The following is a 27388-nucleotide window of genomic DNA, read 5'->3' as shown; positions in this document are numbered from 1 at the left end:
ATCCCATGGACGGAGGAGCCTGGTAGGCTGCAGTCCATGGGGTCGCAAAGAGTCGGACACGACTGAGCAACTTCTCTTTCCCTAATCTCATTCAGGAGGGTGCCTTCCTTGTGATCTAATAACCTCCCAAAGGCTCCATCTCCCAGTACCATTATCTTGGGTTAGGATTTCAGCATATGAATTTAAGGGGAACACAAACCTTCAAGCTGTAGTGGGAGAGGAACAACAATGATAGTTAAATGTATCGGGACATGTAGACGGGCAAAAATTTCCAAAACTCAAACAGGAACAATGTCTTCAGATCATCCTGGGCAAGAGGAACCTGGAAAGATGAAAGCTGCCCCCACCCTCACAACACCCTACCCCCTTTCTCAGTACCGGGGCTAGAAAGGTCGTTTAGAGTCAGCAGATTTCGGAACACAGTTGATGAATAGTTTCTATGGTGTTTGAATTTAGCCAGGAGTATTTCTAAAGTTTCCATGTTTTGAGATGTTTGCTTAGCTATTGTGAGCATTTTTTTTTCATTTTGTGTCTTAATTAGCTGTTGGGAAAAGTAAGTTGTATATTTATCTAGTCACTGCTTACAGCATGTTATTAATTTAAAAACACTTAATTTTTTTGAGGTTTTCTAGGACGAGCATATTGCAAACAATGACAAACGTATCCTCCTCTCCCATAGGTACAGCCCTCGTTTGTGTTAACTGTCTGACTGCACTGATTAGAGATTCTAGAGCTATGTTGGAGAGTAAAGGAAATGGTAGGCTTTGGGACATTCCCACTTTGTTTATGATTTAGTGAAACTGAGTCTAAGGCCTTACAGTTAAACATCATGTCATCAGCTGGTTTCAGATAAGCTATACTTAATTAGGTTAAGAAAGTGTTCTTTTGCTACCAAAATTGGTAGTAAAAGTAAAAACAACAGCAACCACAAACCAAGAATAGGTATTAAATTTTATTGGATTGAATTTGGAAAGTTTTTTTTTTTTTAATAACATTAAGATGGCTCTGTCATCTTTAATTCCTAGGAACTAGCAGATTCAGTGGAGAAGGCGATGGCACCCCACACCAGTACTCTTGCCTGGAAAATCCCCATGGATTGGGGAGCCTGGTCGGCTGCAGTCCATGGGGTCGCAAAGAGTCGGACACGACTGAGCGACTTCACTTTCACTTTTCACTTTCATGCATTGGAGAAGGAAATGGCAACCCACTCCAGTGTTCCTGCCTTGAGAATCCCAGGGACGGGGGAGCCTGGTGGGCAGTCGTCTATGGGGTCGCACAGAGTCGGACACGACTGAAGCGACTTAGCAACAGCAGCAGATTCCAGGGTGAAATGGTGAGCTTTTCAAGTGCACTATTTAAAGTTCTGAGGGCAGAGCAGGCTTACTCAGCAAAACCCAACACTCAAAAAGGAACGGCATGCAAGGTTAGGCCAGAGGAAAAGAGGAACTGGTGGTTGCTATTTATTTAAAATTTTTAAGGAAGTTGTTTATTCCCAATAATTGAAGAGATCAGAGAGGCATTTAATCATTAGACTGTCAAACAGAACTCTACTACAGCTGATTAAAATCTTTTAAAAAATTTTTATGGAGAAAGACTTCATTACTTTCTCTATTGATATACTCCAATGTGTTCATGCTTAACCTGGAATTTCTTCCTGATCTGAATGTTTCTTTCTCCTATGACTCATCTTAAAACAAAAACAAAAACAGTAATTTTGCTATAAAATAAGTGCAAGAATTCATAAGGAACTGCACCCCATTAAAAAGCCCAGGATTCACATGACCACTTGAGTGTATTCCACTGGCTCAGAGACAGCAGGGTTCACAAAAGTCCAGAAATCGGGCTTGTGGCTCTTTGGGTTGACATTGACATAATCTGTGGCTTCTTTTATGTTCTCATAGTCCAGGACAGAGTCATTTCTTCGATCTCCAGGGGCTGCAAAGACTACTTGTGTGTAGTTGACATCCTTGGTGACCTTGGGGGGAAAAGCAAAGAAATTTGGGTCAAAATTCCTACCACGTTTGGAGAAAGTATTCAACTCAAAGAGGCCCGCCCTGGGCCAGATGGGAAAGAACCTGGGTCCCAGGTAGCCGGGTCTGAGAGCAGAGCCAAGGCAATGAGAGAGATTGCTCCTTGTGCCTGCGGCAACGAATGGCTTAAGGAAGAAAAATGTGGAGACTCTCCAAGTGAGGTCGGGACTCAGGGTGGACTTTGGCCAGTAACTGGGTCATGGGGAGAAGGGGATTTCCTGTGAGCACCTTCACTGTTAGAGCCCACTCAGACCCACCTTGTGTGGATGCTCTGTGTTGTTGGTACAAGCCTGTGAGTGAAAACCCGACCACCCTCACCAAAGGCTGCTATAATGACTCCGTGGCCCTCCTTCCTTGCTCCCGCCTCTGTAGCCCAGGTGACCCCAGACTGCTGGAGTGTCCCTTACCTGGGAGGTGGTGGGAGGTGAGCTGTTTGAGCTGTCAGAGCTATCTGAGGACGTGTCACTGTCATCTAGGGAAAAAGAGAAATTGTTCTTCTAAAGGAAGCCAGAAGGTGTTTAGAGAGTATAGAGGCGATGGAAGGAAGCGTGAGACAAAGACAGAGGCAGAGCCAGCAACTCACAGTGGGGTGGGGAAGAGGGATCAGTGTCCCCCAGAGAGAACAGAGGAATGAAGCAGAGAAAGTGGAAACCTCTGGAAACAGCCAGGAACAGATCCAAGAGTCCAGGCCCTGCTGTATTTCCAGCTCCATCTAAAAGTAAATACCAAGCCCGCAAGGCTGCCCTGTGCTTGACAAAGACTGTCTGCTGGAAGTGGAGTAGGCCGGATGTGCTGAGCCGCTATGGCCCAAGGCAAACAGATCTGGCCCCAGAAATCACAGGCACGCTTCTAATCTAAGCCTGTCACTAACTCCAGGCAGATTACATTCCTCTTTGTGCCCTGGTCTTGTCCCCAGTGACAGAGAGGGTTGGACAAGGATCTCTGAAGTCCCTGCCAACCACCGCGTCTCTGACTGCAGCCAGGCTTCAGGGAAGCTTTGGAATCAAGGGTCATGGTGAGGCCAGTGCCTCTCTGCTTCCCCTGAAACCCTGAGTTCATGCAAGTGGCATCTTCTGCGTCCCTCATGCATTGAGGCCTTATCTTGGTGCTGAGGAAGCCTGACAACCAGATTTCTCTAACGGAAAAGATAAAATTTAGAAGGATGGAGCAAACTTAAATCAACCAAAAGATAAAGCAGTGGAAAGGGTAGTCTCTGGTGAGTGAATGTCTTGCTGTGGAAGCGGCAGTTTCCACTGTGTGAAGAGAGTGGCCTGGCGGGTCTCTCAAGTGGGGAGAGAGGGAAAACAGCAAGAGTGTAGTGTTCCTGTTGGTCCCCTTGCCTGAGGCAGATATAGATGTGAACCGTCACCAAGACTCAGGTTTATTAAAATGCCCAGATCCCATGGCTGGGAGCAGACAGAGGTGGTTGAAATCTGGGCTCTAACTAATGGCGGGCAGAAGATAAGACACCACAGTGTCACAAAGACAAGAGCAGAGACAGCCCCCAGGCCTGAACTAAGACCTACACAAAGCCCACTGCCCTCTGCCACACCGCACAGGATGGGTGGCCTTCTGAAAGCAGGGGCCTGGCTTGGCCTGCACTGGGGAGGGTGTGAGGAATCCTCCGGCTCCTGGTTTGGGCAGGAAGACTGGGGCTGCTGCGAGGAGGCTCCCTGGGTAGTCCAGACAGAACAGAAGCAGCGTTATAACACGTTCTCCTCGCAGCTGTACTCACGCCGGTAGCGGGGCTCAGGCACCAGGACGTTCCTTTCTGCCCGAGTCTCCTTCCTCTCCTTGGCAGCAGGTGGGCAGCAGTGAGTTGGACTAAAGCTGGGGGCCTGGGACCTGGCCCCTTTCAGTATGCGCTCGATTTCCTTGGCTACCGGGGACAGGGCAAGAGTCAAAAGTGAATGTTCTCCTGGTCGTGCACATCCTGTATCTGTGAGCACAGCTCTCCTGAGAGAACACTAGTCCGACAGATCTCTTCAAACCTCAGCCCTCCTCTGCTCAGAACCCTGCAGTGCCCCTCGCCTCACTTGGAGTAAAAGCTACAGTCCAAGCTGAAGGCCTCACGCCCCTTCCCCTTCCTGCCGCACCGCAGCTCCATCCAGCCGGGGCCTCTCTGCTTCCGCCATGATGAGCAAATCTCCCAGCCTATCAACCTTGTAGGCGTGGCTCACTTCCTCGCTTCCCTCAGGTTTAGACTCAAACGTCAGCATCTCAGGGATGCTGGCTCCCATCCAGTTCATATCTCCCTGCCTTGCTTCATCATTTTCTCTATACTTACCGTGCCCTGACACACATTTTACTTGTTTGTTTGTTGTATTACCCACGGAATGCAAGGTCCATAGCTGCACGAATTTTTATTTTGTTTCCTCTTGCACTGGATAAATGAATGAATGACGAGAGAAGCTTAGACTTACATCATCCTGCTCAATCCCTTGTCTTAGCACAGCCCAAGCAGTGTTATTTTATTTCCCCTAATTATAATGTCTTCCTCAGACAGAGCGTCCTGCTTTTCACTGCGAATCAGCTCAGAAATTTAAGCTCATATCTTAGTCTAACCATACTCCTTTCTTTTGTAATTCAAGGCCATTTCTACAGGTCCCTTGACGGTGATGAAGGAAATTTACTATGCTCAGGTTAAGTGGGGAGAAGGCAATGGCATCCCACTCCAGTACTGTTGCCCAGAAAATCCCATGGATGGAGGAGCCTGGTAGGCTGCAGTCCATGGGGTCGCTAAGAGTTAGACACGACTAAGTGACTTCACTTTCACTTTCCACTTTCATGCATTGGAGAAGGAAATGGCAACCCACTCCAGTGTTCTTGCCTGGAGAACCCCATGGACGGAGAAGCCTAGTAGGCTGTAGTCCATGGGGTCGCACAGAGTCGGACACAACTGAAGCGACTTGGCAGCAGGTTAAGTGAGCCCAACCTCAAGAGCATCACAGAAGTTTGTCTCTAGGCAGGAGGTCTGGGTAGCAAAAGGACTCTCAGCCATCATTCCCAAGCACAGATGGGCTGGGTCAGAGTGCAGATTACCCACTTAGAGGTTGGTGGAGTGAGGGGTCACCTGGTTAGTGATTCCTCAAGTAGGATTTCAAGTGATATTTGGGGGCTCATCTTGCTGTGGGCTTGGGAATGGTCCCTGAGGGGGACCAGGAGGGAAGAGAACGCTGAGCCAGTTACCCATGTGCCTGCTGAGCAGGTAATTGATGACTGCGAGGAGACAGGCCTGCAGGATCAGCGACACTACCGCGATCACTACTCCATGCCAGACCTCCATGACCCTGTTGGGAAACAAGGAAATCAGGGGAGAGGTTCTGGAGGTGCTGAGACGGCTGCAAACCCATCCCTGCCCCAAGCCAGGGGCAGCCTGCAGGTACTGCTGTTGTGGCTTGAGTCCCTTTCCTCTTGAAAGGGAAGGCTTCAGGGCCCGGGGAGGGTGATGTGCACGGGAAGTGATGTTACTGACTCGGGAACCCGAGCTGGCTCTCCCCAGACCACTCACTGAGCCAGCATGACAAGCTCCTGGCAGGGCCGCTGCGGGTCGCGAGTGGGGCACGGGCTCTCTCCGGTACCTCGTCTCCACGCAGCACCCCCGGTAGGATGGCCCTGGAGACCTGCAGTGGGTCAGAACTCTTGGGCAGTCTCTGCTGCTGGGCAGTCCTTTCCTTTCCTCTCCCCAGATTCCAGTTTTTGAATCTACAAAACAGGCAGTAACAGTATTAGTGTCTGCCAGCCGGTAGGCACTGGCTTGCTGCCAGCCCCAGGGCTGAGCACCCCGCAGCCCAGCCTTCCAAACTGATCCACACAATCCTAGGACCTAGATGTCACTACTCTCCTCTTATAAGGAGCCACGTGAGGCCCAGAGGGCTGAGGGACATGTCTGAGGCCCTACAGTCAAGCCTGGTTTGAGCTCTACATTCAAGCCTACACCCCCAACATTCTGTCTCTTCTCCAGAGCCTTGCCTGCTGCTGGAAGCACAGAGGAATCCCATAGGAGCGAATACACTGGGAGAGATTCTGTGAAGCATACCAATGTCTCACACACACACACACACACGCACCCACACTGCTGAAAGGAAATAAATTAGGAGTTTGGGATTAGCAGATACAAACTACTATATATAAAACAGATTAAAAAAAAAAAAAAACAAGGTCCTACTGAATAGTACAGGGAATTATATTTAATAACCTGTAATAAACCATGATGAAAAAGAATATATATATGTATATATATTCTGAATCATTTTGCCGTACTCCAGAAACTAACACGATTTTGTAAATCAACTATACTTCAATTAAAAAAATTTTTTTTTAGTGTCAAAAATAAAGACCACAGCACTGAATATGGAGTGTATTATAAAACAAAGCCAAGATGGTTTCAAAGCTTTTGAAATGATCTTTACTTAGCACAAGATGGGCCACACGATGGCCCATTGTCCTGCTGCAGACGATAAATGTTGAAAAGCCTTTTATTGCCAATAAAGCTTATTTTCTCAATCAGGGTTTCCGAGTGTTAGGAGTAGTGTGGAAAGTCCTGACTTTTTTACTTCTATCTGTAGTTCTGCACTGGGTGGGCCTATCCAACATCCGACTTGGACTAAGTTTGGAGAGAGAGGAGGCAGTAGCTGAGGAGGGAGCCTGCAAGGTTTGCCTCCACCGCCTCGCCAGGGCTGGGTGTTGGCCAGCTGGAAGCTGCCAGAGAGAAAAAACTACCTTCTCCCCTACATCCTTTACCAACCAACAAGCCACTATTTGGGAACAACCTTTCTTGTGTGAGGTCGAAAGTTGGGAGCAGACTTCCCTGGTGGTCAGGTGGTTAAAGAAGTCGCCTGCCAGTGCAGGAGACACAGAAGAGCCCACGTGTCACAGGGCGACTGAGCCCGTGGGCCTCAGCTCCCGAGCCCCAGAGCCCAGGGCCTGCGTGTCGCCGCTGAGCCCGCACACTGCAACCAGAGAGGTCGGCGCACCGAGCCCTGCTCCCGCAAGAGGAGCCACCACGGTGAGAAGCCCACACACATAACCAGAGAGGAGCCCCTGCTCGCTGCAGCCAGAGAAAGCCTACATGCCGCAGCGAAGACCCAGAGCCGCCAAAAGCAAAGCAAGGAGAAAAATGCGAGCAACACGTGCCCAATTTAGTCATCATACTTAGCTTAGTCCCCTCTTTCTGACATAATAAGTTCTGATGTAATAAATTCTAGACACTTCCTCCAAAGGAATCTAACTCTATCCACTCTTTACTTTTCGAGTTAAATGAGCAAAGTATACCTAACATCATCACTCTTAAAGAATGCTATTTAGTTTGATTTATTAAGATGGATTCAGCATCCAGACATGAGTTCTTCATTACATATAGATTCGGCATGTGAGATGGGTCAGGAAGATGGAAAGTGGGAACGTTCTAAGTGGGGGAGTTCCCCTCACCCCACTTCATCCTAGCACCCACCACCCTGGTGCTGAGGAGCACCAGAAGGTCATCTCTGGAGAAGGAGTCTCCTGTGGTTCCTTCTGCAGGAGTGTTGCATTAACTCACTTTCGTCATGGCATGAGGGGGTCACTGGGAGCAGGAGGTGGAAACTGATCCAGATGGCAAGCCAAGCGAGAGGGGACCCCAGGAAACTACCTACCTCCCCCCTTTACACATGGCCATCACCAGACAGTTAGTATCAAAATCATATTGATTATGTTTTTTGCAGCCGAAGATGGAAAAGCTTTATACACTCAGCAAAAACAAGATCAGGAGCTGACTGTGGTTCAGATCATCAGCTCCTTATTGTAAAATTCAGGCTCAAACTGAATAAAGTGGGGAAAACCACTAGGCTATTTGCGGATAACCTTAAATCAAACCCCTTATGATTATATAGTGGAGATGATGGATAGATTCAAGGGATTCGATCTGGTAGACAGAGTGCCTGAAGAACTGTGGGCAGAGGTTCATAACATTGTACAGGAGGTGGTGACCAAAATCATCCCGAAGAAAAAGAAATGCAAGAAAGCAAAGTGATTGTCCAAGGAGGCCTTACAAGTAGCTGAGAAAAGAAGAGAGGTGAAAGGCAAAGGAGAAAGGGAAAGATACATCCAACTGAATGCAGATTTCCAGAGCATAGCAAGGAGACATAAGAAAGCCTTCTTAAGTGAACAATGTAAAGAAATAAATAAAAACAATAGAATGGATAAGACTAGAGATCTCTTCAAGAAAATTAGAGATACCAAGGGACCATTTCATGCAAAGATAAATAAAGGACAAAAATGGCAAGGACCTAACAGAAGCAAAAGAAATTAAGAAAAGGTGGCAAGAATACACAGAACTGTACAAAAAATCTCTTCAGTTCATTTCAGTCACTCAGTTGTGTCTGATTCTTTGTGATCCCATGGACTACAGCACACCAGGCCTCCCTGTCCATCACCAACTCCTGGAGTTTACTCAAACTCATGTCCTTTAGGTCAGTAATGCCATCCAACCATCTCATTCTCTGTCGTCCCCTTCTCCTCCCACCTTCAAATTTTCCCAGTATCAGGGTCTTTTCCAATGAGTCAGTTCTTTGCATCAGGTGGCCAAAGTATTGGAGTTTCAGCTTCAGCATCAGTCCTTCCAAAGAATAGTCAGGACTGATTTCCTTTAGGATGGACTGGTTGGATCTCCTTGCAGTCCAAGGGATTCAATAGTCTTCCCCAACACCACAGTTAAAAAGCATCAATTCTTCAGCACTCAACTTTCTTTATAGTCCATCTCTCACATCCATACATAGCTACTGGGAAAACCATAGCTTTGACTAGATGGACCTTTGTTGACAAAGTAATGTCTCTGCTTTTAATGTGCTATCTAGGTTGGCCAAAGGTTTTCTTTCAAGGAGCAAGCGTCTTTTAATTTCACGGCTGCAGTCACCATCTGCAGTGATTTTGGAGCCCCCCAAAATAAAGTCTGACACTGTTTCCACTGTTTCCCCATCTCTTTTTCATGAAGTGATGGGACCAGATGCCATGATCTTAGTTTTCTGAATGTTGAACTTTAAGCCAACTTTTTCACTCTCCTCTTTCCCTTTCATCAAAAGGCTCTTCAGTTCTTCACTTTCTGCCATAAGGGTGGTGTCATCTGCATATCTGAGGTTATTGATATTTCTCCTGGTAATCTGGATTCCAGCCTGTGCTTCATCCAGTCCAACATTTCTCATAATGTACTCTGCATATAAGTTAAATAAGCAGGGTGACAATATACAGCCTTGATGTAATCCTTTCCCAATTTGGAACCAGTCTGTTGTTCCATGTCCAGTTCTGACTGTTGCTTCTTGACCTGCATACAGATTTCTCAGAAGGCAGGTCAGGTGATCCGGTATTCCCATCTCTTGAAGAATTTTCCACAGTTTAATGACCCAGATAACCGGGATGGTATTGTCACTTACCTAGAACCAGACATCCTGGTGTGTGAAGTCAAGTGGGCCTTAGGAAGCATTGCTACAAACAAAAATAGTGGAGATGATGGAATTCCAAGTGAGAAATAGATTTAAGGGACTAGATCTGAATGACAGAGTGCCCGATGAACTATGGACCAAGGTTTGTGACATTGTACAGGAGACAGGGATCAAGACCATCCCCAAGAAAAAGAAATGCAGGAAAGCAAAATGGCTGTCTGAGGAGGCCTTACAAATAGCTGTGAAAAGAAGAGAAGCAAAAAGCAAAGGAGAAAAGGAAATATATACCTATTTGAATGCAGAGTTCCAAAGAATAGCAAGAAGAGATAAGAAAGCCTTCTTCAGCAATCAATGCAAAGAAAGAGAGGAAAACAACAGAATGGGAAAGACTAGAGATCTCTTCAAGAAAATTAGAGATACCAAGGGAACATTTCATGCAAAGATGGGCTCAGTAAAGGACAAAAATGGTATGGACCTAACAGAAGCAGAAGATATTAAGAAGACGTGGCAAGAATACACAGAAGAACTGTACAAAAAAGATCTTCACGACCCAGATAATCACGATGGTGTGATCAATCACCTAGAGCCAGACATCCTGGAATGTGAAGTCAAGTGGGCCTTAGAAAGCATCACTAAGAACAAAGCTAGTGGAGGTGATGGAATTCCGATTGAACTATTTCAAGTCATAAAAGATGATGCTGTGAAAGTGCTGGACTCAATATGTCAGCAAATTTGGAAAACTCAGCAGTGGCCACAGGACTGGAAAAGGTCAGTTTTCATCCCAATCCCAAAGAAAGGCAATGCCAAAGAATGCTCAAACTACCGCACAATTGCTCTCATCTCACATGCAAGTAAAGTAGTGCTCAAAATTCTCCAAGCCAGGCTTCAGCAATATGTGATCTGTGAACTTCCTGATGTTCAAGCTGGTTTTAGAAAAGGCAGAGGAACCAGAGATCAAATTGCCAACATATGCTGAATCATAGAAAAAGCAAGGGAATTCCAAAAAAATCATCGACTTCTGATTCATTGGCTATTCTAAAGCCTTTGACTGTGTGGATTGCAATAAACTATGGAATATTCTTAATGAGATGGGAATACCAGACTGCATTACCTGCCTCCTGAGAAACCTAAGGACAAGAAGCAACAGGTAGAACTAGGCATGGATTAATAGACTAGTTCAAAATTGGGAAAGGAGGACAAGGCAGTATATTGTCACCCTGCTTATTTAACTTATATGCAGAATACATCATGTGAAATGCTGGGCTGGATGAATCACAAGCTGGAATAAAGATTGCTGGGGAAAATATCAACAACCTCAGATATGCAGATAACGGCAGAAAGTGAAGAGGAACTAAAGAGCCTCTTGATAAAGGTGAAAGAGGAGAATGAAAAAGCTGGCTTAAAACTCAACATTCAAAAAATAAAGACCATGACATCAGTCCTATCACTTCATGGCAAATAGATGGGGAAAATATGGAAACAGTGTCAGATTTCAATTTTCTTGAGCTCCAAAATCAATGCAGATGGTGACTGCAACCACAAAGTTAAAAGACACTTGCTCCTTGTAAGAATAGCTATAACAAACCTAGACAGTGTATTAAAAGGCAGAGACATCACTTAGCTGACAAAGGTATGTACAGTCAAAGCTACAATTTTTCCAGTAGTCATGTATGAATGTGAGAGTTGGACCATAAAGAAACCTGAGTGCCAAAATATTGATGTTTTTGAACTGTGGTGCTGGAGAAGACTCTTGAGTCCCTTGGCCTGCAAGGAGATCAAACCAGTCCATCCTAAAGGAAATCAGTCCTGAATATTCATTGGAAGGACTGATGCTGAAGCTCAGTCTCCAATACTTTGGCCACCTGATGTGAAGAACTGACTCACTGGAAAAGACGCTGATTCTGGGAAAGATTGAGGGCAGGAAGATAAGGGGGTGACAGAGGATGAAATGGTTGGATGACATCACTGACTTAATGGATATGAATCTGAGCAAACTCTGGGAGATAGTGATGGACAGGGAAGCCTGGTGTTCATGGGGTCGCAAACTGTTGGACATGACTTAGCAACTGAAGAACAACAAAACACAAACCCCTCCCCTAAGTCCCAGGACGGATTGATAGACAATCCGATACTCCCCAGTGATCAGCTAACTCTAGAAAGAAAGTTCAGTCCAAAGTTACATGCACAGGTTAAAATTTGCAGAGCCAGGAGGCTGGAAATAAAACACCAGAGTGATGAAGTGAGTAGGCGATTATTCATGAAAAACAATGATATTGAAAAATTAGTTGACTGGATTGAAGAAAGGGCATCAATATATTTTAAATACCTGATCTAGTCTTATTTTGGATAAGCCCTACTTAAATTTCTACAGATACCGATTTTTCAAGCAAATTTCTCAAGGAAGTATGTTAGTCACTCAGTTGTGTCTGACTCTTTGTGACCCCATGGACTGTAGCCCACCAGGCTCTTCTGTCCATGGAATTCTCCTGGAAAGAATACTGGAGTGGGTTGCCATTTCCTTCTCCTTCTCAGGGAAGTTTTGGTACTAATCCTGATTTCTGGGGCAGACGTAAAAAAAACCATTTGATGTTACCAGGAGAGCTTTATTGAATCAAAAAAAAGCATGAAAGTCACGGAAAAGGGCTGGAAGCAAAGCCAGTGTGCCAGGAAATCAACAGTTTCTTTTTAAAAGGCACTCTTATGCTTTAGGAATGCTGACTTCATATTAAATGCCTCATTTGTCCTTAATCGCAGAAGTTATTCCGCTTCTTCCACTGAAGGGGGTGGTAGGGATACCACTAGGGCTGTATTCTGAAACCATGCTCTAAGTTTTCATTTTTTTAAGGCTCTTCTCTATTTATTAAAAATCAAACAACTAAGAAGCATTTGTAATTAAAAAAATTAGAAGTGCAAATAAGCAAAGCATTTCATAAAATGAACCCAAATTTCATTCCATAAAATTATCTTTGTATTTTCATAAATATATGCACTTTGTATGTGTATGGAAATATTTGTATACACAATCTTTTTGAAACAAGGCACCATACTGAGTAGTTACTTTTCTGCTTTGCTTAATAGATCATAAACTTGTTTCCAGATCAGAAAAACCTCCGTTAAAAAACCCCAGTCTGGGTGCTCACCGGCCAAATTTGACACCTAGATGATTTTATTTGATAATGTACTTTAAAGATTTGTACGTGGATGCCCTGAGGAAAGTCATGTACTTTTCAGTCCCTGACTGATCCCTGAAGGCATTGGAGTTTGCCTTCAGTTTTATGGCATCACTGAAAATGATTAGTATTCTACTTTACCAGTATTTCTTACTACTCTGGACATTCAGAGGCACACAGCTCCTTGTCTAAAACTGCTTGTGCACTGCCTGGAGACCACTGATAACAGATGTAACAGGCCAAAATGACCCCTCACATTTCCAAATGTCTCCCTGAGGCAGTCACGTTTGCCCCCAGTTGAGAATCACTGCATTAGATAAATGTTACATTATGTTAAAAACATTATCTTATTTGGTCTTTTTATTCAAAACAGAATTGCCTATACTTCCTCCTTTCATTTTAATATATTATGAGCATCTTACTCGCTAAATGACACACTGTACCTGTGTCTTCAATATATATGATAAAAGGCAACACGGATCCAAGTTCTGTTCCCTTCTAGGTGTGAATTATTGAACTTCTCAGTGTCTTAGTTTCTGTACCTGTTAAATGGGGTTAAGGATAGTATATACCTCACAGAGTTCTTGTGAGGGCTTGGGGAGTTATGTTTATAGAGACCTAAATACAGTGGCAGGCATGTGGAAAGCTCTCAATAGTTACCAGGTATTATTCAACCCTAAAACACTGCACCAAGATGGTGACTAGAGTGGAGCTATAAAAATTCGGTCTGGGTATTTTTGGAAACTTAGACATTCGGTTTTGAGTACAGTTTGAAGATAAAATCTTGGCAGGATGAGGTTTGAAAATGATGACAGATGCCATTATTTAAGTGGCTAATGGCCCCTAACCACAATGAGCAGGTTGTTCCTTGGGGGCTAATTGCAGATTGCTGATCAGACAGTCTGCAGAAACATCTGCTCGTTTGTGTACACACCCCAAACAACCGGGAAATGAGCAATTTAAAGTAATTAAGTTGTGAAAAAAATGCCCGGACCATGTGAGAGTTTGGTATGCCTCGTTCCATCATCAAGATGTGACAGTCCTGCCCTCTTTCAGGTTTGGCTACCCAGCCCCACGTCAATGCAGTGTCCTGCCAACTGCCTGCAAACCACAGGTCAGCAGAGGGCTGAGAGCATTTCTTCTGTTTTCTTCGAACCTGGTGGAAACCCTGAGGCTGGATTCCATTTTCTTATTTCCCCCCTCCTGCTAAAGGAGCTCTCTCATGGCCTTTCTAAAAGGTACAGCGTAACAAAAGAGGTAAAATAATAAAAACGCACCTTTTCCTGTCTGATGCCATGCTTTCTTTGGATAGATATATTCAGAAAGAACACAGCAGACGATGATTTATGTAAACATTATGTGAATTAAAGTAATCATAATCAATATTGCTATGCAGACTTGATCAATCTTTTAAAATTAAGTAGCTTTTATGTTTAAAATGGATAAGCAATAAGGACCTCAGTTCAGTTCAGTTCAGTTCAGTCACTCAGTCGTGTCTGACTCTTTGCAACCCCATGAACTGCAGCACGCCAGGCCTCCCTGTCCATCACCAACTCCCGGAGTTCACTCAGACTCACGTCCATCAAGTTGGTGATGCCATCCAGCCATCTCATCCTCTGTCGTCCCCTTCTTCTCCTGCCCCCAATCCCTCCCAGCATCAGAGTCTTTTCCAATGAGTCAGCTTTTCGCATGAGGTGGCCAAAGTACTGGAGTTTCAGCTTTAGCATCATTCCTTCCAAAGAACACCCAGGGCTGATCTCCTTTAGAATGGACTGGTTGGATCTCCTTGCAGTCCAAGGGACTCTCAAGAGTCTTCTCCAACACCACAGTTCAAAGCATCAATTCTTCGGCAAAAAAATAAGTAGCTTTAAAGATTTTTTTTATAAAGTGTTTATAAAAAGATTTTTTGGAAATTTTCATTAATTTATTGCCTTTAAAATGAAGAATTTGAGCTCTAAGATAACAAGACAGGGAGATAAGAGCCAGGCTCCTCCTCCTGGCTCAGTCACTTGCTACCTGTGTGACCTGGGACAGGTAGAAATCCTTTCTAGGCCCAGCACTTGTAGTACTCCTAAGGCTCTTTCTAGCCCTTAACATTCTGTTCTTTAAAGATGGAATTACAGTAGGGGAAAGGAAAGTGTAGTTGGATGGAAATGGAATATTTTGAAAGAAAAAATATATATTTCTATTTTATATCATTCAGTCTCCTTCACTCTACTAGACTTTTGTCCTCTAATTGAATGTGCAGTTCCGAATATCAAGAAAAGGATGAAACATAAATAAACCAAACTAATAATAGCTATAATAACCACATAAACAGAGGAAGCCCAAAATTGTGAAATTCCTGAAAAAAAAATTTTGTGTGTGTGTGAAATATCAATAAAATTATCAATTTCCTAGAAAAATATAGATTAGTGAAATGGACTCCATAAGGCACAGAAAACTTAAACAGACTAAAAGCAAAGCAAAATAACAAGAAAGAAGCTTGGGATCCGAGTTTGGTACCTCTTGAGCAGCTAAAGGCAGAGAACTTGGAGTCAGACAGTCTGGCTTTACGTCCCAGCTCATCCTCTGCATGAGTTGGGTCTAATTATTTAACCTCTCAAAGTCTCTGCTTTCTTACTTGTAAGATAAAATCAATAACCACTAATTCTCAGGGTTTGATTAGATGAACATAAATGATACCCACTTCTGCAGATGAAGTAAGATGAGGTATGTAAGTTATTCTAGCTTTTATCACATAGTAATAAGCAACCAATAAATGACAGCTATTACTATTTGAAATTAAAAGCAGTATAAAAACTATCTACTCAAAATCTGCATCCAGATAGTGTTACAAATGAATTTTTGAAATTTTAAGGAACATAGGGCACAGAAAAAAATGGAAAGCTCTCCAGGATCATCTCATTTATGAATACAGAGGTAAATGCATGATTATATCAAAAGTTACTCCACCTTGCTTATAGTTTCCTTCGTTGTGCAAAAGCTTTTTAGATTAATTAGGTCCCATTTGTTTATTTTTGCTTTTATTTCCATTACTCTGGGAGGTGGGTCATAGAGGATCCTGCTGTGATTTATGTCAGAGAGTGCTTTGCATATGTTTTCCTCTAGGAGTTTTATAGTTTCTGGTCTTACATTTAAATCTTTAATCAATTTTGAGTTTATTTTTGTGTATGGTGTTAGAAAGTGTTCCAGTTTCATTCTTTTACAAGTGGTGGACCAGTTGTCCCAGCATCCTTGTTAAAAAGATTGTCTTCTCTCCTTTGTATATTTATTCTTGCCTCCTTTGTCAAAGATAAACTGTCCATAGGTGTGTGGATTTATCTCTGGGCTTTCTATTTTGTTCCACTGATCTATGTTTCTGTCTTTGTGCCAGTACCATATTGTATGATGACTGTGGCTTTGTAGTGGAGCCTGAAGTCAGGCAGCTTGTTTCCTCCAGTTCCATTCTTCTTTCTCAAGATTGCTTTGACTATTCAGGGTTTTTGTATTTCCATACAAATTTTTAAATTATTTGTTCTAGTTCTGTGAAAAATACCATTGGTAGATTGAATCTATAGATTGCTTTGGGTAGTATACTCATTTTCACTACGTTGATTCTTTCAATCCATGAACATGATATATTTCTCCATCTATTTGTGTTCTCTTTGATTTCTTTCATTAGTGTTTTATAGTTTTATATAAAAAATCTTTTCAGTGTCCTATAATTTATAGGTCTTTTCTTTCTTTAGTTATAGTTTATAGTCAAGGCTATGGTTTTTCCTGTGGTCATGTATGGATGTGAGAGTTGGACTGTGAAGAAGGCTGAGCACCAAGGAATTGATGTTTTTGAACTGTGGTGTTGGAGAAGACTCTTGAGAGTCCCTTGACTGCAAGGAGATCCAACCAGTCCATTCTGAAGGAGATCAGCCCTGGGATTTCTTTGGAAGGAATGATGCTAAAGCTGAAACTCCAGTACTTTGGCCACCTCATGCGAAGAGTTGACTCATTGGAAAAGACTCTGATGCTGGGAGGGATTGGGGGCAGGAGGAGAAGGTGATGACAGAGGATGAGATGGCTGGATGGCATCACTGACTTGATGGACGTGAGTCTGAGTGAACTCCGGGAGTTGGTGATGGACAGGGAGGCCTGGCGTGCTGCAATTCATGGGGTCGCAAAGAGTCAGACACGACTGAGCGACTGAACTGAACTGAACTATGGTTTATAGTTTATAGTTTCTTTAAGTATAGTTTATAGGTTTTTTTGTTTCTTTAGGTCAATTTATTCCTAAGTATTTTATTCTTTTCATTGCAATGGTGAATGGAATTGATTCCTTAATTTTTCTTTCTGTTTTCTCATTGTTAGTGTATAGGAATGCAAGGGATTTCTGTGCATTATTAATTTTAAATCCTGTTACTTTATTCATTGATTAGCTCTGATAATTTTCTGGTGGTGTCTTTAAGGTTTTCTATGTAGAGGATCATGTTATCTGCAAACAGTGAGAGTTTTACTTCTTCTTTTTCAACCTGGATTCCTTTTATTTCTTTTTCTTCTCTGATTGCTGTGACTAAAACTTCCAAAACTATGTTGAATAGTCGTGGTGAGAGTGGGCACCCTTGTCTCGTTCCTGACTTTAGGGGAAATACTTTCCATTTTTCACCATTGGAGATGATGTTTGCTGTGGGTTTGTCATATATGGCTTTTATTATGTTGAGGTATGTTCCTTCTATGCCTGCTTTTGAACAACAAAGGAAACTATAAGCAAGGTGTAAAGACAGCCTTCAGAATGGGAGAAAATAATAGCAAACAAAGTGACTGACAAAGAATTAATCTCAAAAATATACAAGCAGCTCATACAGCTCAATTCCAGAAAAATAAATGACCCAGTAAAAAAAATGGGCCAAAGAACTAAACAGACGTTTCTCCAAAGAAGACATACAGATGGCTAACAAACACATGAAAAGATGCTCAATATCACTCATTATCAGAGAAATGCAAATTAAAACCACAATGAGGTACCATCTCATGCAGGTCAGACTTGCTGCTATCAAAAAGTCTACAAACAATAAATGCAGAGAGAGTGTGGAGAAAAGGGAACCCTCTTACACTGTTGGTGGGAATGCAAACTAGTACAGCCACTGTAGAGAACAGTGTGGAGATTCATTAAAAAACTGGAAATAGAACTGCCATATGACCCAGCAATCCCACTGCTGGGTATACACACTGAGGAAACCAGAAGGGAAAGAGACACGTGTACCCCAATGTTCATTGCAGCACTGTTTACAATAGCCAGGACATGGAAACAACCTAGATGTCCATCAGCAGATGAATGGATAAGAAAGCTGTGGTACACATACAATGGAATATTACTCAGTGATCAAAAAGAATGCATTTGAATCAGTTCTAATGAGGTGGATGAAAGTGGAGCCTATTATACAGAGTGAAGTAAGCCAGAAATAAAAACACCAATACAGTACATATGGAATTTAGAAAGATGGTAAAGATGACCCTATATGCGAGACAGCAAAAGAGACACAGATATAAAGAACAGACTTTAGGACTCTGTGGGAGAAGGCAAGGGTGGGATGATTTGAGAGAAAAGCATTGAAACATGTATATTACCATATGTGAAATATATCACCAGTCCAAGTTTGATGCATGAAACAGGGCACTCAAAACCAATGCACTGGGAGAACCCTGAGGGATGGGATGGGGAGGGAAGTGAGAGGGGAGTTCAGGATGGGGGACACGTGTTCACCCATGGCTGAGTCATGTCAATGTATGGCAAAAAACACTACAATATTGTAAAGTAGTTAGCCTCCAATCAAAATAAATTAATTAAATTATTTTTAAAAATGTTACTACAGGGAAATCAGGCTCCCTAACTTCAGATTCTACTACAAATCTACAGTAATCAGGGGGCTTCTCTGATAGTTCAGTTGGTAAACAATCTGCCTGCCATGCAGGAGACCCCAGTTTGATTCCTGGTTCGGGAAGATCTGCTGGAGAAGGGATAGGCTACCCACTTCAGTATTCTTAGGCTTCCCTGGTGGCTCAGCTGGTAAAGAATCTGCATGCAATGCAGGAGACCTGGGTTTGATCCCTAGGTTGGGAAGATCCCCTAGAGAAGAGAAAGGCTACCCATTCCAATATTCTAGCCTAGAGAATTCCATGGGCTGTATAGTCCGTGGGGTCGCAAAGAGTCGGACAGGACTGAGCGACTTTCACAGTAATCAGGACAGTATGGTACTGTCACAAAAACAGACATAAAGATCAATGGAACAGGATAGGAAATGCAGAGATAAACCCACACACATATGGTCAACTAATCTATGATGGAGGAGATAAGAGTATATGATGAAAAAAGACAGTCTCTTCAATAAGCGGTGCTGGGAAAACTGGACAGCTACATGTAAAAGAATGAAATTAGAACACTTCCTAACAACATACCCAAAAATAAACTCAAAATGAATTAAAAACCTAATTGTAAGTTCTGATACTATAAAACTTTTAGAGAAAAACACAGGCATATGAAAATAAAAACAAAAATAAACAAGTGGGACCTAGTCAAACTTAGCTTTTGCACAGCAAAGGAAATCATAAAATGAGAAACCAACCCTCAGAATGGGAGAAAATGTTTGCAAATGAAGTGACCCACAACAGATATATCTCCAAAAATACACAAACAACTCATGCAACTCAATACCAAAAAAACAACCTCAATATAAAAAGTGAGCACAAGTTCTAAATAGACATTTCTCCAGAGAAGGCATCCAGATGGCCAACTGCTGCTGCTAAGTCGCTTCAGTCGTATCCGACTGTGCGACCCCATAGATGGCAGCCCACCAGGCTCCTTGTCCCTGGGATTCTCCTGGCAAGAACACTGGAGTGGGTTGCCTTTTCCTTCTCCAATGCATGAAAGTGAAAAGTGAAAATGGCCAAAGAGCTCATGAAAAGATGCTCAACATCTCTAAGAGAAATGCAGATCAAAACTATAATGAGCTGTCACCTCACACAAGTCAGAATGGCCATCATCAAAAAAATCTGCAAACAATACATGGTGGGAAAGTGTGGAGAAAAGGAAACCCTCCTACACTGTTAGTGGGAATGTAAATTGGTACAACCACTATGGAGAACAGTGTACAAGTTTCTTAAAACACTAAAAATAGAGCTACCACGTGATCCAGCATTCCCACTCCTGGGCATACATCCAGACAGGAGCATAATTTGAAAAGATACATACCCCCTAATGCTCACTGAAGCACTATTTACAATCGCCAAGCATGGAAGCAACCTAAGTGTCCGCAGATAGTCCACAGAGGAACACATAAAGAAAACGTGGTGCACGTATACAATGGAATATTGAAGTCACTCAGTCGTGTCCGACTCTCTGTGACCCCATGGACTATATATATAGCCCACCAGGCTCCTCCGTCCATGGGATTCCCCAGGCAGGAATACTGGAGTGGGGTTGCCATGTCCTTCTCCAGGGGATCTTCCCCACCCAGGGATTGAACACGGTCTCCTGCATTGCGGGCAGATGCTTTATCCTTTGAGCCACCAGGGAAGCCCTCGGCCATAAAAGAGAAGGAAACAATGCCATTTGCAGCAACATGGATGGACCTACAAATTATCATACTACAAAATATCATACAAAGTAAGTCAGACAGAGATATTGCTTATATGTGGAATCTAAAAAAAAATGGTACAAATGAACTTATTTACAAAACAGAAACAGTCACAGATATAGAAAACAACTTATGGTTATGAGAGGGAGCGGAGGGAGAGATAAACTGAGAGATTGGGATAGACATATGCCGCTTTGTGGTGTGTGCTCAGTCACCCAGTCATGTCCAACTCTTTGTGACCCTGTGGACTGTAACCCACCAGGTTCCTCCATCCATGGGATTCTCCAGGCAAGAATACTGGAGTGGGTTGCCCTCCTCCAGGGGATCTTCCTGACCCAGGGATTAAACCCACATCTCCTGCAGTTCCTGCATTGCAGGCAGTTTCTCTAACACTGAGCCACTGGGGAAGCCCCACACATATACACATATACACTCTTTTTTGTTTTCTTTTCCTATATAAGTCATTACAGTGTATTGAGAAGTGTTCCCTGTGCTATACAGTAGGTTCTTACTAGTTATCTCTTTTATATATAGTAGTGTGTGTAGCGAGAAGGCAATGGCACCCCACTCCAGCACTCTTGCCTGGAAAATCCCATGGACGGAGGAGCCTGGAAGGCTGCAGTCCATGGGGTCGGTAGGAGTCGGACACGACAGAGCGACTTCACTTTCACTTTTCACTCTCATGCATTGGAGAAGGAAATGGCAACCCACTCCAGTGTTCTTGCCTGGAGAACCCCAGGGACAAGGAGCCTGGTGGGCTGCCATCTATGGGGTCGCACAAAGTCGGACACAACTGAAACGACTCAGCAGCAGCAGCAGCAGTGTGTGTATGGGGCACCGTGGTAAAGAAACCATCTGCCAGTGCAGAAGCTGCAGGAGATGTGGGTTTGATCTCTGGGTCAGGACGATTCCTTAGAGAAGGGCATGGAAACCCACTCCAGTGTTCTTGCCTGGAGATTCCCACGGACAGAGGAGCCTGGTGGGAAACAGTCTATAGGGTCACAAAGAGTCGGACGGGACTGAAGCGACTTAGCATGCACACATGTGAATATGTGTGACTGATTCTCTTTGCTGTACACCTGAAACTAACACAACATTGTAAACAAACTATACTCCAATAAAAATTTTAAAAAAATTTTAAGTTACTCCAGGGATATCCAGGAGATTAATTATTACAATAATGAAAACTAAGGTTGAGTGTTTTCCATGTGGCTTTTATCTCCTTGCTCTACAAGAACAGACATCATCACCATTTCCTAGATGAGGACACTGAGGTTGTCCAAGAAGTGAACAATTTGCCTTGTGCCCCCACTGGAAGAGTCTTTTTAATTCAAGCTCATCTGACTCAAAAGTCTAAGCCTCGATCATTTAAGGAACTGCCATTTATATACTATAAGTACATGGATAAATCAAAAAATTTAAACTATGATCGCAGTAAAATGCCAAAAAACATTTGATAAAGTTGAATACTCATTCATTATTACTATTTTTTAATTAAATGTTTTAAATTGTATTGGAGTATAGCCAATTAACAATATTATGATAGTTTCAGGTGGCCAGCAAAGGTACTCAGTCATACATATACATGTATCTATTGTCTCTCAAACTCCTTTCCATTCAGGCTGCCACATAACGCTAAGCAAAGTTCTCTGTGCTACACAGTAGGTCCTGTTTTTCATCCATTTAAAATATAGCACTGTGTACTTGCTCATCCCAAACTCCCTAACTATCCCTCATTTCTTTATTAAAGTTCAAATGTGAGGATTGCTTCTTACTCTAATAAAGAATATCCCTTCTATACCAGCAATCAACATCTTACCAAATGGTAAAATATTTTAGCCGTTATTTGAGAACAAAGATGTCTGCTGTAACCATTTTTAAAAATTAATCCTAGAAATTCTAATTCCTGGAAGTTCCTCCAATCTATAAAAATAATATTGAATATTTATTGAGCAGGCTGTCTGTGGCTGACATTTTTACATATGTTTACTCATCTGATTCTCACAACTACCTAGGAGGTAGGTATTATTATTATTACTTCCATTTTACAGAGGACAGAACTCAGACACAGAGAAGTTAAATAAGTTGGCCAAGATAATGAGAAGAGTTAATGAGGCTTTGTGCCCAGACAGGCTGGTGCTGGAGGCTCAGCTAATAACTTATGCACAAAAGAAATGGAGCAAGGAAAAGTCAAGTTTATCCTTATTTGCAAAAGATGTGATTTTATACCTAAGAATCCCAAAAGAATCAATTGAAAAACTAGTGAAATTAATGAGACTGCTCAGGAAAGTCCTAAGGGCATGACAAATATTCTAAAATTACCAGCCATTCTTTCTATTTTTCTATAATAGAAATAGAAGTGGGGGCAGGGGGAATGAGGAGCCTTATCAACCATCACAACAGATAGAGCTAAGAATAATTTTAATTATAAGAAAGTTATTTTATAGAAAATTCTAGAAATTTATTGAGAAACCTAAAAGACTTAAACTAATTGAAAGACATCTGATGTTTCAGATTGGGAAGTTGGAAGACTAAAAAAATTGCTTTGAAATTGATTTATTGGTCCAATATAATTCCAATAAAAATTAGAGAATTTTTTAAACCTCAAAACTATTCAAAAAATTATTAGGAAAAAATAATAACAATCTAGCAAGGTTGGAACATAATTTGAAAAGGAATTGTAATAAGGTGGGTTCAAGACAAACCATTTTTAAAAAGTAGTGTAGACTTGCAAAATTATGTTTAGAAAAAATTAATCTAGGGAAAGAGTCTTCAGTGAAAAATTACAAGACATTATATTTAGCTTGTACTTTATTGTATATATGTAGTATACAATATAGAATATGATCACAATTCTGTAAAAAAGTGAATATAAAAGAATAAATATTTTTAAAGAAAGAAAACTCTAGATCATTAAAAAAAAAAACTATATCTTTTAGTTTAGCAATAACCTCTACCCCTCAATTCACATGATTCTGTTTATCAAATCCAGAAAATTCATTGACAATAATTTTGCATATTAAATATAAATTTTCTCATGAACATATATTTATGGAAATTAAATTGGGGAGTCTGTTTAAATGTACTTTCTTCAAAATGGGGAAATGGAAGAAAAGATACCTAAATATTAAAAGTTAGGTACTGAAATGTTATTATGGATGATTTTTTCCAATCAGGAAAAAAAAGGTTAAAAATTTTAAGAGTAGAAAAACAAGTCCAGAAATTCTGAGTAGCTTAAATTAGCATGAAACCAAATTTCTCTACATAAATGTCTTATTTACATCTAAATTCTATCTCACCATGTTAATAGAACAGTAAGATAAATGTCTGAATTTCAATGAATCAAATATTTATTGAGTGGTCCGTGTGTGGTCCTGGATGAAATACCCTTGGCCATGAAAAGGGAGAATGCTATCTGAACTTCCAAGAGCTCATGTTGTACTTGGAAAATCAAGACATTAAGGTGTAAAAAAAAAATCAAAAAGCACAAGAAATGCCGTGATGAAGCATGATGAATTGTCAGAAGACGTGCATAAAGTGTAATGTTTTAGAAGAAAAAGAGATGCCCATGCAATAGAATCTTCGTAGAAGAGCCACTGAGATGGATGGATGGGTGGAGAATGGAGAGCACAGCCCTCCAGCTAAAGCTATCTGCCAGCTCTGGCTGTAGAGGACAGCTTTAATGGAATTGTTTGTCTGCAACAAAGTTCACTGTGTATTGGCCACATGGGAATAAGAGGATATGGGGGAAAGCTGGGTATGCTGCCCAGCAACCTCACAAGCAAGGGCAGGGAAATGGTCAGAAACAGGGACTCAGTGGTCAGGTGAACTGGGCTGGGGATCCTGGCTCTGGCCTTCCTAGCTATGACTTGCTTTCTGTCTTCTGGTCCCGGAATTTTATGGGGATAATGAGGATGTCATTTGTTTCATTTTAACTCAAGTTGTGTGCTTCCTATATGCCAGCATCATTCAAAACGTTTTGAATAAATTATCTTGTTTAACCCTCAAAATAAGAACGTTATGAAGTAGACACTATGGCCGCCCCCCTTTTGCATAGGAGAGAACCAGGCTTTAATTGCCTGTGGAGGGGAAAGAATTCAAACCCAGGCTGTTTGAGGCCAGAGCCTTCACCACACTACACACAGTATTTAAGACACTTAAGTGCTTGGCATATAGAGGTACACACCAGGGGGTGATCCTTAGACCAGAAAGAGGGTTCAATCCCTATAAGTTGTCTTACCTATATAAATGCACCCATTTCCACAGGGCCCTCACTCATGATTTTCAGGTGGGAGGTATAAGCAATCCAATTAACAAAGCTATATGGTCCTGGGAGATCCTTGGTCCTACGAATGTCCCTATGTCCAGGCACCAGGGAACAGAGGTCAAAGCACTGTGAAAGGGAGGAAACAGGACCTGACAAACCCCACGGAGAAGACGACAACAGTTAGGGTGTTACCTCTGTCCTGCGTATCAGAGGAATCGTCCCTAGATTTGCTTCAGCTCTGGTCACCATGGTAGGGACCCCGCCCTAGGCAGCTGGGACACATCTGGAATATGAAATGAAAAACCAGGTCAACATTGTAGCTCAACTTTCTAGACTCAGCTACCTTGGACACCTTGCTTCCTCTCTCTGAGCCTCGGTTTCCCTGTCTAGAAACTAAAGGGGATGAGTTAAACAGATTTAGTTCTGACATTTCATTGTTTTAGAAGTCCCTTAAAGTGACATAGATGATAAGACTCAAATTCACAAGACATAGCAACTATGAGTCTCAATCAGCTAAGCCACATCTCCAGTCACGTGGCTTTATAGGTGCAGGCACTTCCAATTTTTAGGAAGAAAACAAATCATCCTAAATTTCTGATTAATAATTTGATGGAAAGCCTTTTTACAAACAATTACTTGAGATGATGGACAGGGAGGCCTGGAGTGCTGCGATTCATGGGGTCGCAAAGAGTCAGACATGACTGAAGAGGCGACTGAACTGAACTGAACTGACTGACTTGAGATGATTGCAACTTAGAGCCAAGACTAATTTAGCAAGACAATTGCAAGTAACTTAAGCAGTATTCAGAAGTCATTTTGTTAGTTCTGCAAAGCTCCAGGTAAATTGGAGGGGCCAGCCAACAAAATTTTATAGAATGGACCAACTAGATTTTAAAGAAACTGAACACCTTCTACAGGGTATGCTCAGTTTGTGAGCGCTTTAGTGGCTGGAACCAGGTCTAGTCCATACTTAGCTCCAAGATTTCTGGCACAATATTTAGACTCTAAATTTTAGATGCGATGTATGGGGAAAAGCACTTTGTATTAATAACATTCTGTACACATTGCAATTCAATCTGTTTCCATTAATAAATACTGTTTAAGCTTGGTGGGGAGTGGGGCACTTAATGTCCCTGAGCCTAATTGCCCTCCTCCATTAATCAGAAAGCCAAAGGCCTCTCTCACAGGATTTGTCAAGAGGGATAAGTGAGACCATGGAAGCTTCCAGCCCTGTTCCTGCCTCACTGCTGGGTCTCAGGGCCACGGGCTTACCTCCTATTCGGTTCAGTAGGACCTCATGCTCAGAAGGGCCCCATGATGGGCCTAGAGCTCTGCTGTTGCCATCTTTAAATTCTTAATAATTTTTAAAAAAGGGACCCCAGATGTTTATTTGCACTGGGCTCTGCCGATCATGCAGCTGACCCTACTCAAGGCGTCGTACTGGGTACGGTTGTCGAAGCCCACACAACAAGGCCCATACAAGGAACAAGAGCAGGATCCCAATTACCACATCTTCCTTGAGTGCCTAGTCTACGCTCCTGAGCTCCCCGGGCTGCAGAGACGATGGCGAGAGGCCTGCTCTAAAAACACTCTTCTGTGCTGAAGTTCTCCAGAAGAGCTTTCTGTCACCAACTTCAGTCAAATCACTCAACACCTTTGTGCCTCAGTTTTCTCAACCGTAAAGAGAAACTATGAATAGCACCTGTATTTTCAGAGCTGTTGTGAAGATTGAATGAATTAATCTACATGATGCTCTTAAAGCAGTTCCTAGGACATAGGAAGCTCTATGTAAGGGTCAACTATTGTATTTTGCTGTCATTGTTGCTGGCTTTTCCTTGCCTGGATGTTTGCATGGCTTTTCCTGGTCTGGATGTTTGCATGGCTTTTTTCTTTGACAGCATACATTTTCTCATTCTCATTCATTACATTTTTAAACTGCCAGACTGGTTTGTTTCCCACAAAACCTCCCTGTTCTTTGTAGCTCAGAATGAGTCTTAAGGGAAAAACTCAGTAGCGGGGTATTCTCTGTGATCTGGTTCACAGATGACTTGAAAAGAGTCATTAATTTATAGCTACTATTGCTGGAGCACCGGACTGGGCGCTAAATGTCCATTGTGTGTGATCCTCATAGCAATACTGTACCATGGCTGGTTTTATACCCATTTTGTAGATGAGGAAATTGAGGCTTATAAACATTCTGCAAAGTTCTTTGGATCTGGTTCTGTCTGCCTCCACAGTCACCTTCCAGCTGGAGCCCTGAAGGCTGATGCTGCTATTGCCAACAGCTCTCAGGTCTCAGGAGCAAGAGGCTAAGTAACGTCCAGGGACTTCCCGGGCGATCCAGCGGTGAAGACTCCACGCTCCCAATGCACAGGTTCAATCCCTGCTTGGGGAACTAAGATCCCACACGCCTCTAGGTGCAGTCAAAAAGAGAGAGACACTGAGGTCTGTGAAGTGCACAGTGCCAAATCTTAAGCTCACTCCAAGAGGATGGCAACTGAATTCCACACCCTGGCATCCTAGCACGTAAACAAAGAATCCGCTCTGAAATTTGAGTACATTTATATTCACAAACAGACACACACCCCTTAAACTAATTTTAAATCCTACTGCCCAGATAATACTTACCCCCAGGACCATGAGAAAGGTCTGGGCCCAGCCTGTGTTTCAGCGGTGTCCTGATGGAAACATCTCCCTCACCACCCCCCAGCCCCACCCGGAAGCTTATCAGCCACTGGAGGTCAGTCACCAATGTTTCATCATTTCCAACGGGGCGGGGGCATGCTACTCAAAGATAATGATCTAGCTCGGTTGAGAAAAGCGGGGTGAAGCAACAGATAACACCTCCTATCTCTCTTGGCAGGGCTCTGCCCTTCTGCTCCGTGCAGTTTATGTCTGT

The 27388-nt window shown here is 42.6% G+C and overlaps 1 protein-coding gene across 2 annotated transcripts; it reads right to left on the bottom strand.

Annotated features, from left to right (window-relative positions):
* Positions 1-458: 458 nt before the first annotated feature.
* Positions 459-27213, bottom strand: RHEX (regulator of hemoglobinization and erythroid cell expansion). 2 transcript variants are annotated; one of them, XM_055583545.1, is made up of 7 exons: positions 27118-27213; positions 24682-24772; positions 5542-5735; positions 5220-5320; positions 3766-3909; positions 2438-2502; positions 459-1975 (listed from the first exon to the last, which is right to left on the bottom strand). In XM_055583545.1, exons 3-7 carry the CDS (start codon positions 5550-5552, stop codon positions 1775-1777), a joined length of 522 nt encoding a protein of 173 aa, XP_055439520.1. In that variant the 5' UTR covers positions 5553-5735; positions 24682-24772; positions 27118-27213; the 3' UTR covers positions 459-1774. The 2 variants fall into 2 exon arrangements, with proteins under 2 accessions (XP_055439520.1, XP_055439521.1); XM_055583546.1 differs by having other exon boundaries at positions 5612-5735.
* Positions 27214-27388: the final 175 nt, after the last annotated feature.

This window comes from Bubalus kerabau, chromosome 5 (assembly GCF_029407905.1).
Source record: "Bubalus kerabau isolate K-KA32 ecotype Philippines breed swamp buffalo chromosome 5, PCC_UOA_SB_1v2, whole genome shotgun sequence".
Taxonomy (NCBI): Eukaryota; Metazoa; Chordata; class Mammalia; order Artiodactyla; family Bovidae; genus Bubalus; species Bubalus kerabau.
Note: the sequence above shows the minus strand (reverse complement) of the source record. Positions and strands in the feature narration are given on the sequence as shown.

Excerpts from the sequence above, each read along its gene's own strand:
- RHEX (XM_055583545.1), bottom strand. Across the intron at positions 3,910-5,219 it reads CCTGCTCAGCAGGCACATGG|CCAAGGAAATCGAGCGCATA; the intron begins GTAACTGGCTCA and ends TGTCCCCGGTAG. Across the intron at positions 1,976-2,437 it reads CACCTCCCACCACCTCCCAG|GTCACCAAGGATGTCAACTA; the intron begins GTAAGGGACACT and ends TTTCCCCCCAAG.